General features: G+C 35.0%; 1 protein-coding gene and 1 long non-coding RNA gene across 2 annotated transcripts; one reads left to right on the top strand and one right to left on the bottom strand.

Moving 5' to 3' along the window:
• Positions 1 to 3,139: 3,139 nt before the first annotated feature.
• LOC140063073 (ATP-dependent DNA helicase pif1-like) lies at positions 3,140 to 4,876 on the bottom strand. The gene has a single exon (XM_072109510.1). The coding sequence runs from the start codon at positions 4,874 to 4,876 to the stop codon at positions 3,140 to 3,142; it is 1,737 nt and encodes a 578-aa protein (XP_071965611.1).
• An 11,731-nt stretch (positions 4,877 to 16,607) lies between these two features.
• LOC140062967 (uncharacterized) lies at positions 16,608 to 18,746 on the top strand. Its single transcript, XR_011847563.1, has 3 exons — positions 16,608 to 16,764; positions 17,099 to 17,135; positions 18,575 to 18,746. It is a non-coding gene; the product is annotated as an uncharacterized lncRNA (long non-coding RNA).
• Positions 18,747 to 19,316: the final 570 nt, after the last annotated feature.

The raw sequence follows: 19,316 nt of genomic DNA, 5'->3' as shown, positions 1-19,316 counted from the left end.
TACCGCCACCTATCGACAAAATCGAATATCACGTGACGTTTATTAGACGGCTGTAAAACTAGCTATTCAAACATTATACTACAGCAACTCACGCATGTCTACTACTACACCGCACGTGCTTTATGACTAAAATGGCTGGAAAAACTATTAAATAAATCTTGGAATCTTTAGGACGTAAAGCACGTGCGGTGTAGTAGTAGACAGCGTGAGTTGCTGTAGTATAAAGTTTGTATATAGCCTTAGTTTTACAGCCGTCTAATAAAAGTCACGTGATATTCGATTTTGTCGATAGGTGGCGGTATAAATTACGCAATATTTGACTGCATGACGATTGGTGTGTACTGCATGACGATTGGTACGTACTGCATGACCATTGGTGTGTACTGCATGACAATTGGTGTGTACTGCATGACGATTGGTGTGTACTGCATGACGATTGGTGTGTACTGCATGACCATTGGTGTGTACTGCATGACCATTGGTGTGTACTGCATGACCATTGGTGTGTACTGCATGATAAATGTGAACTGAAGGCAGAGGAGGCGTTCCATAGCTGTGTGACTTAGGCAATTAAGGAGAGCTGACATATGATCTGCCTAACTCACTGCTTATATCATTATACTGCCCTCTGTACATTGTCTGAGTGCTTGTATATACATTTGCACATGCTCAGATCGTTTTTTGTGTTTCTGCCTAAGTCAGCTGTGTGACTTAGGCAATTAAAAAGAGGAGACTCATGATTTTTTAATTCTTTCTCTTTTATTGCTACTTTCCTTTTCTAAATTCATCAGTGTTAATTTTAATCTGAAGAGCTGATGCTATTAAGTTTTGTTACTTAAAGGGTAGCATTTTTTGTATATAGATGATATCGACAGCCTCATAACAAAAGTGTCTAAGACATAATTTTGTTGTTGTTTTTCTGCCTAACTCACTGCTTATATCAATATAATATATTTTTTGTGTTTCTGCCTAAGTCAGCTGACGTGTGACTTAGGCAATTAAGGAGAGCTGACTTATGATCTGCCTAACTCACTGCTTATATCATTATACTGCCCTCTGTACATTATCTGAGTGCGAGTCATATGGCCGAGCGGTTAAGGCAGGGGCGCCGTTTATCGTACCTAAAGAGCCAACAACAACATCGGCAAGGGTTCGAGGCCGACTCGCTCCTAGTTCTGGTGGTGGAACAAGTCTTCTCGGATAAGGACTATAAACCGTAGGTCCAGTGTACACAGTTATAACATGTGTGTACTTTAAAGAACCCAGTTCATTATTCGAAAAAGAGTAGGGGGTTACCCCGGTGAACTGGTTCACACAATAGCCTCTGTATCAGGGGGATTACCACCTATCTGATAGGACAGTGATTAATTCACTATTGGTAATCCTTGGCCACAGTGCCTAAAGACATAAAATAAAAATAAATAAATATACATTTGCACATGCTCAGATCGTTTTTTGTGTTTCTGCCTAAGTCAGCTGTGTGACTTAGGCAATTAAGGAGAGGAGACTCATGATTTTTTTAATAAAATAAGAAATACATTTTTATAGTATATTTTTTAACCCATTTGTAACAAATTCTTTCTCTTTTATTGCTACTTTCCTTTTCTAAATTCATCAGTGTTAATTTTAATCTGAAGAGCTGATGCTATTAAGTTTTGTTACTTAAAGGGTAGCATTTTTAGTCGCGTGGACGCGACTCTATAGTTCACTATGTCGGTCGGTCGGTCGGTCTGTCGGTCTGTCGGTCTGTCGGCCTGTCGGTCTGTCTGTCGGTCCGGTATCACTATGAGTTTTATCGTTTTTCTGTACTTTTTGAACTGTTTTGATGTCAACATGTGGGCATTTACGTGAAATTGTGCACCTCCTATTGTGAATGACGTTAGAGTTGCGCAACGTGATTTACGCGCGATTTAACGATTTTCTCGTATTCAACATAGGTCAAACACCAAATAACATTTTAAATTGAAACTTTGCAAAAGTTTAATTTATATCAGGCGCTAACTTTCTGTTGAAAAAAAAATGTGTTTTACACGAAGTTACGCGCGCACGCGCATTTAAAATTTTAAAATGCGCAAAATTAATTTTTAATCAACTTTCTACGCGTTTCTTGTCATTTTGAGCATGTAAAAAATTCCCATACGCGCGCAAATTTTTACGCGCGCGGTGCGCACGTAGCGTTAAATACATACTTTTTTGTGATTTATGTTTTTGCAGCCTTTTCTAATAATTTTACCAACTTTTAAACAATTTCGACTTAAAATTACGTCATACGAGCACGTCAAATTGGATAATTTGCGCACGTTTTTGATGAAAAAGTTCAAAAATTCGTCAAAACTATGTCTTTTTAGTCGCGTGGACGCGACTCTATAGTTTACTATGTCGGTATGTATGTCGGTTTGTCGGTCTGTCGGTCTGTCTGTCGGTCCGGTATCACTATGCGTTTTATCGCTTTTTTTAACGGTTTTGATGTACAGACAAGTTTTAGTCGCGTGGACGCGACTCTATAGTTCACTATGTCGGTTGGTCGGTCTGTCGGTCTGTCTGTCGGTCTGTCGGTTGGTCGGTTATCACTTTGCGTTTTATTGCCTTTTCTGTACTTTTTGAACTGTTTTGATGTACAGACAAGTTTTAACTATGTCGGTCGGTCGGTCGGTCGGTCGGTCTGTCGGTCGGTCGGTCGGTCGGTCGGTCGGTCCGGTATCACTTTGCGTTTTATCGCCTTTTCTGTACTTTTTGAACTGTTTTCATGTACAGACAAGTTTTAAAGTACTTTTCTGAGACTTCTGTACATTTCTGAGACTTCTGTACATTTATAAGACTTATGTACATTTCTGATACTTTTTCTAAGGCATTACATTTCTAAGTTGTTCTGTCACTTTAAGTTATTATATACGGGCTGTTGTGTCATTTAATATTCTATCTAAGCTTCCTAACAGAAAAGAGTTCACTGTGCTTGTTTATTAAAAGAGCAAGGACAACAGCAAGAAACAGCAAGAGCAAAATTTATATATTATATAACATATTTTATTCATGCAAAACAAGACAGTTTGCAGCATGGTCAGAGTAGTAAGGCCATTGTGTAAAGAGTTCAAAACCTCTCTCTGATCTGATGTAAACATGATCAATAAGTCCCCCTTTTTCATGGGTTGGATATTGCACAGACAGAGAGGATCCAGGTTACAATGGGGTGTACAGTACGTAAGATATCAATGTTGAAATCACCTACAATATAACACTGTTCACAATCTACAATGAGTGAGTCTAAATGCTGTAAAAACTCAACAGAGGAAGCATTTTGAGACCTGTACACGTTTATCACATGCAGATATCTACTTGAACATTTGGTCATTTGAAATAATTCTTTGTTTACTTCTTCAGAAAGATAAAAACCTTTTTTGAAATAGGTAGCAATTCCTTTTCCTTTTCCACGATTGGTTAAGTGCAGATAATATCCATCAATATTTAGGTGGTCGTTTGAGTAGTCATCTTCACACCATGTTTCTTGTAGACAGACAACCATAGACACATTCAATGTATAGTCTACTTTAAGATCATAGATTTTATCAGGTAAAGACCAAATATTTAAGCTTGAAATGCCAATACTCTTCCTGATAAGTGATTCAATTTTGTTCATGGAGATATCAGAAAGCCTTTTAAGCTCTGTCATTGGTAATTTAGATGGATATAGTTTATCAGATGGAATTTTTTCAATTATATACAGTTTACTAATTGCCTGTACACGACTAAGCACGACATAAGCTTGGGCTGGCTCTCTAACACCTCTTAAATCAAGGATAAGAGAGTTAGGCTTGGCCACGGTTGCTCCTTGCATATTATGAGCAGTGCAGGCAAAGGAAAGTTTGAGGGGAAACTGTACAGCAGCTAACATCTGATTACCAGTTTGTTTTTTTGATAAACAAAATTTAAACTCGATTTTCTCAATAGGGGTAACATGAATACCAGGATACTGTTGTTGCAAACTACCATATTTAAGGCGTTTTTCTTTTCCAACTTTTTCATCATTGAAATGAACTAGAATTGTTTTGACTCTGCCCTTCTGGTCAAAAATAAAACTAACAACTTCCCCCATTGCTCCATTTGTTAAACAATCAATTACATCGACATTATATGTCAACATAACCTTTGCCCCTTTTTTGAGTTTTAGATGCTTTTGAAGAGGAGTGTTGAAAATAGAACCATCATTGGATGTTTTGGTTTTTGGTTCTTTTTTAGCCGTACTGTAGATTTGTGCAGGAATCTCTATTAACTGCTCTTGCACTTCTTCCAATTTGGTGTTGCTTATAGTATTTACATCTTTGTTTGTACATGTTACAAAAAGGGCATCTTTTGGAATGTCAGGGTGGTTTAAAGGTCTTACCCTTTCTTGCAGTAAGGTGATATCACTTTCATTCTGACTTCCAGTCCTTACTCTGTTTAACATATCAGCATAGACATGGTCTTCACCTTGCCTGTGATTAGTTAACAGATGAATGACTCTGAAGGTATTCCATAGTGATTCTATGTAGAAAGAGGCATGGTAGTCTGATGATATAGGCAAATCAAACACATATTTTCCCATTACAGGCTTCAACTGCAGAATATCACCAAACAATAGGACTGCACATCCTCCAAAAGCCTCTTTTGAAGCTTCCATCAATTCGCGTAGACGAAGGTCAATTTGGTAGAGCATGTCGGCCTTCAACATACTGAATTCATCAATGATGATCATTTTCAGAAGTTTCAGCTGATCTCTCTTTTTGTCTCGTAATTTGTCTGGTAAAGATAAAAACTGATTGTTGAATGGGAAATTGAAGGCACTATGCAGTGTCATTTCATCAATGTTTGCTGCCGCTGTTCCAGTAAATGAGAAGAACATAAGGATTGTCAGTATTATCTCCAGATTGTCTTAAGAGTTTCTCCATTAACTGCACTACCACATGAATGACAGAGCTTTTTCAGCAACAGCTTCACCTTGGATTATAAACCTTGGAACAGAGATTGTTGCTGGTTCTTTTCTGGAGATAATTGTTTCTTTGATATATTGCATTACTTTATTATTAACCACTAGTCTTTGTGCATCATCCATTTTTCGAATGAGTGGAAAGAGAGTGTTATCTGAGCTTGGTGTAACTCTCTTGAATAATCCAGTTGATGGAGTGGGGTCCTCAGTTTAAAAAAAGGCCTTCAAAATCTTTTGCTGCATACTCATGATTATCTTCAAGTCCAATTTCCTCACATTCAGCTTTATCTTGCTCATTTTGGGGATCAAGGACATCCCCAATGTCATTCCTCATTTCTTGCGCTGATTCCATACCTTTTTCAACATTTTCTAAGTATGGCATTAACATGTTTTCACCTTGTAAAATTCTGATTGACTAAATGTTTTTTGACAGGCATTTAGGTCCTCTTTTTCTTGTTCAAGAGTGTAGTTTGGACCATCCATGGGATTGTTTGTATGTGGATGGAATAACTGAAGTTCAGAGAAAAGATGTTAATGGAGGTTTTTGCTTTTCTTGAATTTGTGACAACGAAGGACAAGCTCTCTTCTTAACTTGACAAAAGATGGCTCATCATGTTGAGTGTTTTTGATCCTGATGTACATAGGAAGGTTATTGACTTTCTCATTCTCTTCTATTCTTTCAGTGATGATGATGCTGTTTATGATTAAATTTTCATTTATGTCATACATCTTTGAGGACTCCAATTGCTTGTAGTTGAAGGATTTTGGGACAGTCCTAACGGACTTGTATCGCTTAACAAATTGAGCATAGCATAGGTCTTTGATCTCAGGCTGCAAATTACAATCTCTTCTTTGATACTTTTCATACATTGAAGCCTTTTCTTGATATTTTCCTTCACGACCTTCTACTTCAATGAGATTTTTACCATCAACTTGAGCATCATCATCAATTCTTTTCAGAAAATGACTAGGATTAAATCCAGTAGGGGCAAAGACTGCCTCAATATTTGAGTCCTTCAGATGCATGTGTGGGAGAAGTCTGTAGTAAGCTTCACTTCCCCCCATTTGTCTGTGTGTAAGAAACACTGAAGCAACCGTTTTCAATTTGGTCCTTAAATCCTCATTTTCTGCATCTTTTAGAGCATTAATGAGCATATCCATGGTTCCAGAGTCATTCTTGGAATAGTAGTCACTTATGTATGTAATGATAGCATAAAAGTCAAGGCACAACTGAATGTCCATGTTTCCATTCCATGTAGATATCCATTCAGCATTGTAGCTGTTGACCATAATTTCAGCAACATCTCTTTTATAGAAAAACATGTATCCACGATTGTTGACAGATAAACCATTTTCATATTCTTCCAATTTGGAGCATACATCAGAAAACTTTTCAATTGAAAAGTTAGCTTGTTCAAGCATGAATTCAATTCTCTTTTCTAACAGCTCATCAATTTTAATTTTGTTGTTTGCCATTGCATCATGTACAACTTTGATTTGAATAACATCTGCCATGCCATTTTCTTTGATTTTTCCTTGAAAATGATGATGTAAATTAGCTGGAACAGAACAGTGTTTGTTGTTATATTCTGCATTTTGAATAATCTGGCTTATTCTCCATTTGTGTGTAGTTCTTTCTGTTTGTGTGAACACACTTTTTTCATCTTATCATCATCCTCTAGGATCTCTTTTACGGCATCCAAGACTGTTTTGTACCTTGTCATTTTTGAGTTTTTCTTTTCTTCACTGTTAAAAGCATAATTAGAGGGTGAACTTATCAAAGTTTTTCTTGTTGGAAACTTAGGAAAGTTGAATCTGCAAGTTGTTCCATACTTCCGGCAGGCTTTATTAGTATGGTGATGAACTTCTTTCACTATTTCAGACACAGAGGGATCTCTCAGTGACACAGATATAGCATGATCCGCTATCGTTGCCATAGAATCTTTGTGTTGATCAGACAGTTCACTATTGGATCTTATCAGTGTTTTGGCTTGTTTGAAATTTTCAACATGCTGTTTTGGAATCTGGGTTACTTTGTTCCAGTCCACCCAAAAAACCCATTTTGGTTGCACTCGCGCACAGTGATAATAAATAGGATTTATTTTAGCACTGTGCGCTACCATACCCATTTTTGTTGCACTCGCGCACAGTGATAATAAATAGGATTTAGTTTAGCACTGTGCGCTACCATTCCCGTTTTTGTTGTACTCGCGCACAGTGATAACAAAATAGGATTTAGTTTAGCACTGTGCGCTACCATACCCATTTTGGTTGCACTCGCGCACAGTAATAATAAATAGGATTTAGTTTAGCACTGTGCGCTACCATACCCATTTTGGTTGCACTCGCGCACAGTGATAATAAATAGGATTTAGTTTAGCACTGTGCGCTACCATACCCATTTTGGTTGCTCTCGCGCGCGCACACTGATAATAATAGGATTTAGTTTAACACTGTTCGCTACCATATCCACCTTGATTGAACTAACGCACAGTGATAATAAATAGGATATAGTTTAGCACTGTGCGCTATTATACCCATTTTAGTTGCACTCGCGCACAGTGATAATAAATATGATTTAGTTTAGCACTGTGCGCTACCATACCCATTTTGGTTGCACTCGCGCACAGTGATAATAAATAGGATTTAGTTTAACACTGTTCGCTACCATATCCACCTTGATTGAACTAACGCACAGTGATAATAAATAGGATATAGTTTAGCACTGTGCGCTATTATACCCATTTTAGTTGCACTCGCGCACAGTGATAATAAATATGATTTAGTTTAGCACTGTGCGCTACCATACTCATTGGTTGCACTCGCGCACAGTGATACTAAATAGGATTTAGTTTAACACTGTGCCCTACCATACCCATTTTTGTTGTACTCGCGCACAGTGATAATAAATAGGAATTAGTTTAGCACTGTGCGCTACCATATCCATTTTGGATGCACTCCCGAACAGTAGTAACAACTAGGATTTAGTTTAGCACTGTGCGCTACCATACCCATTTTGGTTGCATTCGAGCACAGTGATAATAAATAGGAATTTTTTAGCACTGTGCGCTACCATACCCATTTTGGTTGCACTCGCGCACAGTGATAATAAATAGGATTTATTTTAGCATTGTGCGCTACCATACCCATTTTGGTTGCTTTCGCGCGCGCACACTGATAATAATAGGATTTAGTTTAACACTGTTCGCTACCATATCCATCTTGATTGAACTAACGCACAGTGATAATAAATAGGATAGGCCTATAGTTTAGCACTGTGCGCTTATATACCCATTTTAGTTGCACTCGCGCACAGTGATAATAAATATGATTTAGTTTAGCACTGTGCGCTACCATACTCATTGGTTGCACTCGCGCACAGTGATACTAAATAGAATTTAGTTTAACACTGTGCGCTACCATACCCATTTTTGTTGTACTCGCGCACAGTGATAATAAATAGGAATTAGTTTAGCACTGTGCGCTAGCATATCCATTTTGGATGCACTCCCGAACAGTGGTAATAACTAGGATTTAGTTTAGCACTGTGCGCTACCATACCCATTTTGGTTGCATTCGAGCACAGTGATAATAAATAGGATTTTTTTTAGCACTGTGCGCTACTATACCCATTTTGGTTGCACTCGCGCACAGTGATAATAAATAGGATTTAGTTTAGCACTGTGCGCTACCATACCCATTTTGGTTGCACTCGCGCACAGTGATAATAAATAGGATTTAGTTTAACACTGTTCGCTACCATATCCACCTTGATTGAACTAACGCACAGTGATAATAAATAGGATATAGTTTAGCACTGTGCGCTATTATACCCATTTTAGTTGCACTCGCGCACAGTGATAATAAATATGATTTAGTTTAGCACTGTGCGCTACCATACTCATTGGTTGCACTCGCGCACAGTGATACTAAATAGGATTTAGTTTAACACTGTGCCCTACCATACCCATTTTTGTTGTACTCGCGCACAGTGATAATAAATAGGAATTAGTTTAGCACTGTGCGCTACCATATCCATTTTGGATGCACTCCCGAACAGTAGTAACAACTAGGATTTAGTTTAGCACTGTGCGCTACCATACCCATTTTGGTTGCATTCGAGCACAGTGATAATAAATAGGAATTTTTTAGCACTGTGCGCTACCATACCCATTTTGGTTGCACTCGCGCACAGTGATAATAAATAGGATTTAGTTTAACACTGTTCGCTACCATATCCACCTTGATTGAACTAACGCACAGTGATAATAAATAGGATATAGTTTAGCACTGTGCGCTATTATACCCATTTTAGTTGCACTCGCGCACAGTGATAATAAATATGATTTAGTTTAGCACTGTGCGCTACCATACTCATTGGTTGCACTCGCGCACAGTGATACTAAATAGGATTTAGTTTAACACTGTGCCCTACCATACCCATTTTTGTTGTACTCGCGCACAGTGATAATAAATAGGAATTAGTTTAGCACTGTGCGCTACCATATCCATTTTGGATGCACTCCCGAACAGTAGTAACAACTAGGATTTAGTTTAGCACTGTGCGCTACCATACCCATTTTGGTTGCATTCGAGCACAGTGATAATAAATAGGAATTTTTTAGCACTGTGCGCTACCATACCCATTTTGGTTGCACTCGCGCACAGTGATAATAAATAGGATTTATTTTAGCATTGTGCGCTACCATACCCATTTTGGTTGCTTTCGCGCGCGCACACTGATAATAATAGGATTTAGTTTAACACTGTTCGCTACCATATCCATCTTGATTGAACTAACGCACAGTGATAATAAATAGGATAGGCCTATAGTTTAGCACTGTGCGCTTATATACCCATTTTAGTTGCACTCGCGCACAGTGATAATAAATATGATTTAGTTTAGCACTGTGCGCTACCATACTCATTGGTTGCACTCGCGCACAGTGATACTAAATAGAATTTAGTTTAACACTGTGCGCTACCATACCCATTTTTGTTGTACTCGCGCACAGTGATAATAAATAGGAATTAGTTTAGCACTGTGCGCTAGCATATCCATTTTGGATGCACTCCCGAACAGTGGTAATAACTAGGATTTAGTTTAGCACTGTGCGCTACCATACCCATTTTGGTTGCATTCGAGCACAGTGATAATAAATAGGATTTTTTTTAGCACTGTGCGCTACTATACCCATTTTGGTTGCACTCGCGCACAGTGATAATAAATAGGATTTAGTTTAGCACTGTGCGCTACCATACCCATTTTGGTTGCACTCGCGCACAGTGATAATAAATAGGATTTAGTTTAGCACTGTGCGCTACCATACCCATTTTGGTTGCACTCGCGCACAGTGATAATAAATAGGATTTAGTTTTAGCACTGTGCGCTACTATACCCATTTTGGTTGCACTCGCGCACAGTGATAATAAATAGGATTTAGTTTTAGCACTGTGCGCTACTATACCCATTTTGGTTGCACTCGCGCACAGTGATAATAAATAGGATTTAGTTTAGCTCTGTGCGCTACTATACCCTTTGGTTGTAGTTGAGCACAGTGAAAATAATAAGATTTAGTTTACCACTGTGGTCTACTATGCAACCAGCATATTATTATGAAAAAACAGTTTAATTATATAGTTAATCTGCCAAATGTTTTCAATGTTATACAAGAACAAAGTTCAGAAATGTGGTGAATGTTTAGGGCCTATATGCGGAGGTAAACCTGTGTTTGCTACGCTATTTATTGATACCATATGTTTTTGTTTCTATCAAATAAAAAGTTTACAATTTATTGCATTTTTTTTATTTCATCATTGGAGTCAACTCACCATAAATGACGATTTGTTTTGTTATATTCATTAAAATATGTTTTATATATATATATTTATATTGCACTGATATGATATTACACAATGATATTACACTTGCACTGATGAAGGGCTAGTGTTGCCCGAAAGCTCTGCTAACTTTTCTGGATGTTTTACTTCTCGTTTAGATTTAGCTTTTTTTTTTTTTAGTGATTTGACTTTGGATTTATATTTAATATATATAAACATAATATTTATTGTTTTGTTTTCCCTTCTGCTTTTTTTGAGATCATGATCTTTGATTTTCTTGGGCGGATGCAGGGTGAATAAAAAGAAATGTACTTACGATTGCATCCCTAAATAATATATTACAAATGTTGGGGAGCAAGTATAAATTATCCCAATATTGCATGTTAAATAATGATTATAATTATTATCATTCAGTCGTACACAAAAGTCTGGACAATGTTTAATTCATTAATGTTGTACTGAGAGTATTACTCCATGGGCCAATCGGTATATGATTGTAAAGTTAAAAAAGTGCAACCAGACTCTCTCTCACCCCGATTTGAAAATCCGGGTTTTGCCCCAGGATTTATATTTATTATTCAATTAGTCAGCTGCTGAAGCTCAGTCCTTGTCAAACCGACATATGTATTATGTAACGAAAAGGTGATAAAACAGATTGTTGTGGTAAAATAAACATTACTTAAGTAAGAATCACTAGATAGATCAAAACCGGTACCGCCTTTCATAAGTGGTTGTATCAATGCTAAAGACTTCCAATATGACTCAGATCTCATGTATTACTGTACTATTATATTTATGTATGGAGCTTTTGCATTGTAATTAAAACCTTTGATAAAGAATTACTCCTTTTTGATTACTTGTTTGTATCTGGACAACACTGGAAATTACCCCTCGCCAGACAACCACTGGACATCTACCCTCTTTATACACAAAACCCCAATTACCACCCAAGTCTTCTCTCTTGGGAGTATTTCCCCTTATTGGGTGTTTCAACTATATGTGTAATTCAACTATATAGCCTGTCTGTGATGATTGACATCAACAGAGAGATGAGTGTCATCTGCTATTAATTGCCAGCTATCTTCCTGTCATAGATTTAATTCGTTTTCTTCCCTGGTTTCTGAGAAACACATAAGGATATCTGAAGAAAGAAATTAGGAAACAGGTATTTATGAATATAAACACAAAAATGCAAGTCATGAAATATGAACGAAGAATATGCCTGAATACTTTAAGATGACATAAAAGAAATTTTAAATTCATATTGCAGGAAAATCTACTAAAATCAAAACAAGATAATTGGAAAGAGATACTTTAAAAACATGAAAAAACTCTTGATTTTGATTTTGTTTAAATGTGACTTCTGCATATCACCTATTACGGAATAAAAGCTGATTTATGAATGGTATAATTGTACAAAGATGAAGCATTGATTATATTACATCTTTTTATAATCGTATATGTAATTCAACATGAAAGTTTGTTTACATAATTGCCATTTCTTCTTATTTTGTCATTCAATCTTCAGTCTGTCATTTAGAAAACTTGGACAGTATTTGAACTCACACAAGCTGTATTGTTCTTTTCTCAGCTTCTAACTGGTTTGAGGGCATTGATAAGAAAACAATACACTTCATATTAACTTTGACATAAACAACTGCAAGTGATTCGATACAATACGCATTGAAAATGAACGCCTACAGCATCGAAAGAAGACAGAGATTTTTTAACTTGAGCTGATATGATGTAGAGATTGACGCACTTTGAAAGAAGAAAATTGCCAATGGAAGGAAGGAGTTATTTTTAGTATTTCTTTTACATTGTTTAGGCCTATCTGTATTGGACGACTGTTTTTCTATTTTCTTTGGCATGATGTGTATATCTTCTGACTGAAAAGAAATTCATGATTTTTTGTCGTGATTTATGCTACAGAATTTTATTTTTTTGTGTACACTAAAATATGAAATTCATGCCTGTAGCTAGTTAAGCTTAAATCCAATTTCGAATATCCGATAGCTACAATTATATAGGCCTACCTCCTTTTGAAAAATGTGCATTAAATGTATACATACAGTATTCCCTCCTTTGCACTACTGTACAACATATTGTCCAAGTATACCATTCTAAACACCCTACCATATTCGGCTATTAAACTATATGGTACTGTTATGTAAATAATTCATGTCCTCTTGTCCAATCAGAGACGGGAATAGTAATGTAAACAGAATACACGTGTAAATAATTTATTACTATAAATATGTCAAAGTAAAGTACAGTATCGTGCATGCATCGTTTCTGATTCTGATAACATTAGGGTTCTAGAATAATTACAAACACAATATGAACAACAAATGTAGGTGTATGGACTGCTTCAGTGATATTAAGCGGTAATCAAGGCAAGGTCAATTACATTTACAAGGTCAAGTGTGATGTGAGTTACTTCTTTCTAGAGAGGCCTGAGCTAGGTTAGTCCTAGGCCCAGCAGAGCTTTGTAAGATAATTCTGACAATGGGTGGCAGATTTATGCAGTATGAAAGCCATTACAGTGATTTATGTTAGGCATTCTGCTAATGTCTGTAAAATTACTATTTTCATTTTGAACTTTGACGTTTTCAAGTTATATTGAGGTATAATACCTCCATGATTTAGTAGCTACTGTAGTACATCTAGAAATAATTGGTTATTACAGTAGGGCCATCTCTCCCTGACCCTACATAGGTATATTTATAAAGTATTATTACATTTTAATGTATTGTATGTTTTTAAACAATCATAGATATTTATAAAGACAACAACATAATAAAATAATTACAAAATTTCGAATCTTTTTTAATAAATTTTTCAAGAAAGTCATGAAAAAACTGATTTCAATAAACTAAATGATAAAATGTTGAAATAGTGATGATACAAACAAAAATGGTTAATAAAAAGTCATTTACAGGCATATTGTTTAATGCTATGCCATTTGATAAATGTAACAATTGGTTACATTGGCAAAACAAACATTTTACAGTTCAGCCATTTATTTTCTTGTTTTTTTACATCACACCTTTGAGATGTTTTCCATCTTACTGATTGCACGATTACATACATGATTATGTTTTAGTATAGGTGTGGCACATTTAATTGTATGTTAGGCCTTGTGTGTGCCAGAAATTATTTGTATTCAAGGATTATATGATATGAAAAGTTTGTGGTTGATGTCAGGATGAGATTAATGTCTTAATCTTTAATAAGATGATAAGACTTAATCTTGAATTTCATCTTTTTAAAAATTACTAGAGAGACCTTGTTATTATTATTGCTTATATGACACACCTAGTAGCCTTGCCAGTTGATTCCAGAGTAAAAATAATATACAATAGTAGTATAGGACGACAACGAAAACCAATGTATAACGTGTGCTTACTGTAATTGCGCCGTTCCCTGTTGGAAGGAATCTGATCTCTGCTTCATTGAATGGAACAGTAAATTTTTAAGTGCACAAAAAGAAATGAAATAATCTCCACATTCAACTAGTAAACATTCATTTATTGTTATACTGGCCTCTGTCATGTCATGTCATGTATTTTATTTAGATTGCTAAGTCAGAGTCTCCTTTAAATGTAAAATAACATTCTTTTCTAGTTCTGAGGAAAACCATGGAAAATGATTAATCTTTGAGAGAGAGAGAGATAAACACATAAAAGATGTCATAATTCATGATAAATAACAAGACCTTGAAGTCATTAGATGTTCCATTGGTGTATTCTTACAGCACACTTCAGCTGAGTTAAAATATCTGCATCACAATGCTCAAGGGGATCTTCTCAATAAAGGAGCTTTGTAAGTGATGTCTCCAAAGATTTGTTTACAAAAAAAATGTTTAAATAACAGATCCTGTGTATTGTTTACTGTGATTACTGCAGTAAATCTGTGTCCATCTTGCAGTACCATGCAATGAATCTGTACCACAGGGAGATGAGAACTGATTATCTTTTATCCACTCTGACATTTTTTATTGTCATTTCATTTTTTTTCAACAGAAATTTTATTAGTTTTTTTTAATGTGTTTATTAAATGTATGCAAGAAAAAAAAGAAAATAGACTTAAATAGAGTAATATTTTATATGTTTACTTTTTTCTGTCTTGTAGAATCTTTGAGAACATATAGTCTATCAAGCTATTAATGGCTTGTAGAGCAATGTAGTGTAATTTAATGGTAAAGCAATAATAGCCACTGGATGGGATTTAAGTCATAAGTCCTAGTACACAACATTCACATGTGCACAATAAACCCCTTTAAAACCAAAGAGCGAATCACATGTGTGACTCATAAAGGTGCAGTACCAATTAGGTTTTTTAACCACTGAGAATAGCGATTGCAGCAACAATAAACAATGACAATGTGAAAACCAGATTTGATGATTTTTACCTTTTTAACAGAGATAACAAACCCTACCTCAAATGTGTACCCAAATCGTCAAAATTAGTGTATTGCTCATGAAAAATATTACCAATAAAGAGTCGAATAGGTACTTGACTTGAAGTATGGGAAAAAATTGGCACACTTTACAAAGCTCTTTGGCATATCTTTTTCATCTTATAAATTAAGCATCCGTCTAATTAAGTTAAATGAACGATAACTCCAGTCATTGCTTTTCTGCAGATTCAAAAGTGTGTTACCGTTTTTATGGTATTTTTTTGGGGGGTATATTTTTTACAAGAGTTTGCTGTGTGAACATAAACAACACCAATACTTGTGAATAGAAGAATATATGTAATTATATATCTGAAAAATATATAGAGGGCTGAGTTGTTACAGTGGATAACAAGGTATCTCAAAACACTAATGCAAACAACCTTCATATAGCCTGTGGGGATTAGGTGAGAGTGAACTTCCAACTTCAACCCATAGTATACATGGCTTTGGTAATTGATTCACTGCAGGTATCCTTAGTTTGAACTTCATGTTCTCTGCTTTATTTTTCTACCTCCTGGATTACTGTTTTCAGTAGAAGAGGATTAATTATTGATATTCATAGCAAATAGTTTTTTTTATTTCATACGCATTCAACAGCGAGTACAAACTCGCCAATTACAGGATGGATAAACTATTTTATAATTTATCGTGCTTATAAATCTCATTTGAGTCTTTAGTAGTGGAGTTGAAAGAGGATTGTACCCTGGACCTTAGCATTGGAAGGCAAGCATTATTAACCACCAAGCTACAGCTCCACTGACTCATAGCACAAATAAGTAAATGACTTGCATATAAACTATGTATAAATGATGTTTATTTTGGTGAACACAATGCAAATACATGACCTACCAACCTATAAAGTTCATAGATTAACATATAATCTGAAAAATAACTTTGATATTTTATAAAAACAAACATCCCGGTTTCGGGATCAGTCTAAAAATTTTCTCGGCCAAATGATAATAATATTGAACCGTTGACTGATGACAAAATGACAAAATAAAGGGGTTCTTATTCTATATGTTATGTCTGGTAGGTCTATAATTTAACCAAACCCCATCGCAGATGGAAGTTCATTTTTGTATGAAGTTAATTAATTGTGTTTATTGGTGTGGACAATTAAAAATGAGTGTAATGCGCCCTCTTGTGGCAACCCAAATTAAAATGAGTGCTACAAATTAATATTATTCTTGAGTTTATCTTTAAAGTGTCTTGTTATTAGATTGTTCTTCCCTATAGGCTGACCAAACTATAAATCAGTGCCTATCTCAATATAATACACTTGATAAGTAATGGCTGTCTGTTACACCTGCCTGCACATTCACCTAATGAAGGAACTTATGCATCATTGCTTGAATGTTAAGTACAGCGTGATTGACAATCCGTTGGAACGCTTCATTGGGTGCCTTATATAATGTATTAAACCAGCGAGGTAAACAGCTCCATGCAAGCGAGGTAAACAGCTCCATGCAAGCGAGGTAGACAGCTCCATGCCAGCGAGGTAAACAGCTCCATGATAAAACAAGGTTTACAAAGTATAAGCAAAATTTACTGATTGTTAAAGGTTATGTTTGTTAGATGCTCAGCTCTTTCCTAAAGTTGTATGAATTTAGATGTGTACAGTGTTATAGTCATTGAGCTGTAATAGCTGTAACAGTACTATACTCAAAAAATCATCATCAACACCTGGCATTTGAAAGATTAAAACAAAATGTTCACCTTATTTAATCTTGAATATAATCAGGCAAAAGACACAAATAACAGTTTTTAAGTTCTATTGTTGTGTTTATCATTAATAATTCATTTTTTTTCTTTATTTTCTAATAACTTTTCAGTTGATTTACGAAGATGAAAGGAAGTTTATAAAATGAGGTACAATTAAGCACAATTTTGGCAGATGTACGATTAGAATTTAGAATAAGAAATTTATATTAAACCAACAATGTCCTTTTGTATGAGTATGAAAAGCCTGATATGAATTTCTGAATCTTAAATAATCAAGTTGAAACTATTACCTCACAATACACAATATTTTTATTACAATCTAATCTGTTTTTGTATTTTTATTCCAATTATTAAATCTATCATGTAAAAATTAAAAACATGACTTATTTATAAATACAGTAGATATAAATTGAAAAACGTAAAATAAAAATGAACAATATGCAATTCAAACTGCTAAAACAGAGAAACGAATCAATAAAACTTATTTTCACTTGGTAAATAACTTAATTAGAATAAGTCTATTATCTATTTAGAGACATTTAGAACATTTAAAAAATTAAAATATTGTATGTCCAAACATGGTATAAATATATGGTATGTAAAATTGGCAAGAAATGAAAGAAGGAGGAAATAGAGAAAAATAGAAGAAAGAAAGAAAAAAACACAGGAAGAACTAATAAAGAAAGAAGGAAAGAAGGATCAATTAAAAAAAATGCAAACATGTGTGAATTGACAATGAGTTATTAGGTAATGTGGCATAACTAGTGCACCTATGACTGATTAGACAGAGCTACAAATGTTGATGAAATTATTGTTAGATGACTAACCGAAGGAAGTAACTGGTTTATTATTGTATGAATAAATTACCTCCATATTACTGATTTCAATTAACTAGTTCAATTTTAAATACACCAATTAATTGCTTCTGTATTTGATACAGTAGTAGTCCTATAAGGGGACACCTTCGGGACAAAACAAAATGTCCCCTTAATAGGGGTGTCCCTTGATAGGTTTTTGCCCCGTTCACTTTTAAAGTTTTCCTCCTAATAAAGGTGTCCCATGAATAGGTGTTAAAAAAGTGAATTTACTATGATATTTTATTTGCCCTGAACTGGAGGTAAAAGATCTCTTAACTTCATAACTTATTTTGGTCATAATCACACTGATATAAACTGTTTTTATGGTAGAACTTCTTCTTTGGGAACACCTTTGTTCAGGGTACACTTTTAGTAATGAGGACACTTGTTTGGGGGTCCAGAAGTTGTCCCCTAATAGGATTCTACTGTTTTTATGTAGGAGCTGAAAAACAATAGTACCATTTTCCATATTTAGTTTCAAAAGCCTAAATTGAAACAAAATTACATAAATGATGACACTCTACTGTACATTCATATCGGGTTACATAATTATCGTTTCTATTGATAATGAATTGGCCAATTATCCCTATTCTTTTCTTTGTAATTAGTTGCTAATTAACAGTTAAGGTGAGTCATGATAATTGTTAATAACATGATATCAAGATACGAAAACTAATTTGCAATCTTTGAAGGCATAACCTAAATGTGTTCAATTTGTGTGCTTTTTAGCTCAAATATTATGGGTATATGAATGGTGGCCTAGTGATATTCTTTGCCATTTTAGTGTGAAGTAAATGTGTACCAGTGGCAGATCGAAGATGTATAAATAGGAGTGCCTAAAAACTGGGAAATTAGGTGATGAAAATGTCTTATCTTTTTCCAACTTTTTGCAACATAAGCCTAAATATACAGAAAATCACACCCTTATTCTAATGACAAAACAAACAGAGAATAAGATTTTCTTTGTGTTCAAGTGTGTGTCATTACCTTTTTGTATTAATCAGTAAGTGTCATTTCTCTTTAGTATAAAGACTTCACTTGAAGGACTTTCAAAGAATACTCTATTGTTTCACTGTAAGTTTTAAAAAACCTTTCTATACAGGTTTAAATGTCAAGAGATTAGAATGATGCACTTCTATGGCTCAGCTCCATAAATTCATAGAAACTTTTTTCAAAGTGCTTTGTTAAATTTTCCTACTTTAAACTTATCCAAATCCCAAGTACGTCACTGACCGTATCTTAATTCAAAATATACGCATGTTTGTCTTTAACTGTTTTTATAGTTTCTTATTTGTTCGTGATGCATTACTATAATTACTATTATGTCGGCCTATATCATTTGACATAAAATTGATGGAACTTCTTGACTCCACAAGATTTAGAAATATTAAAAGAGCATTCGATGACATAGTTGTCGGATTCGTATTAGTATTTTTAATTGAAGCTTACTAATATTTCTTCTTTTCTCAAT

This window comes from Antedon mediterranea, chromosome 11 (genome assembly GCF_964355755.1).
Source record: "Antedon mediterranea chromosome 11, ecAntMedi1.1, whole genome shotgun sequence".
NCBI lineage: Eukaryota > Metazoa > Echinodermata > Crinoidea > Comatulida > Antedonidae > Antedon > Antedon mediterranea.
Note: the sequence above shows the minus strand (reverse complement) of the source record. Positions and strands in the feature narration are given on the sequence as shown.

What these genes read in the sequence shown, in the direction of transcription:
- LOC140063073 (XM_072109510.1), bottom strand. Translation starts at nt 4,876, where the DNA reads ATGTTCTTCTCATTTACTGGAACAGCGGCAGCAAACATTGATGAAATG.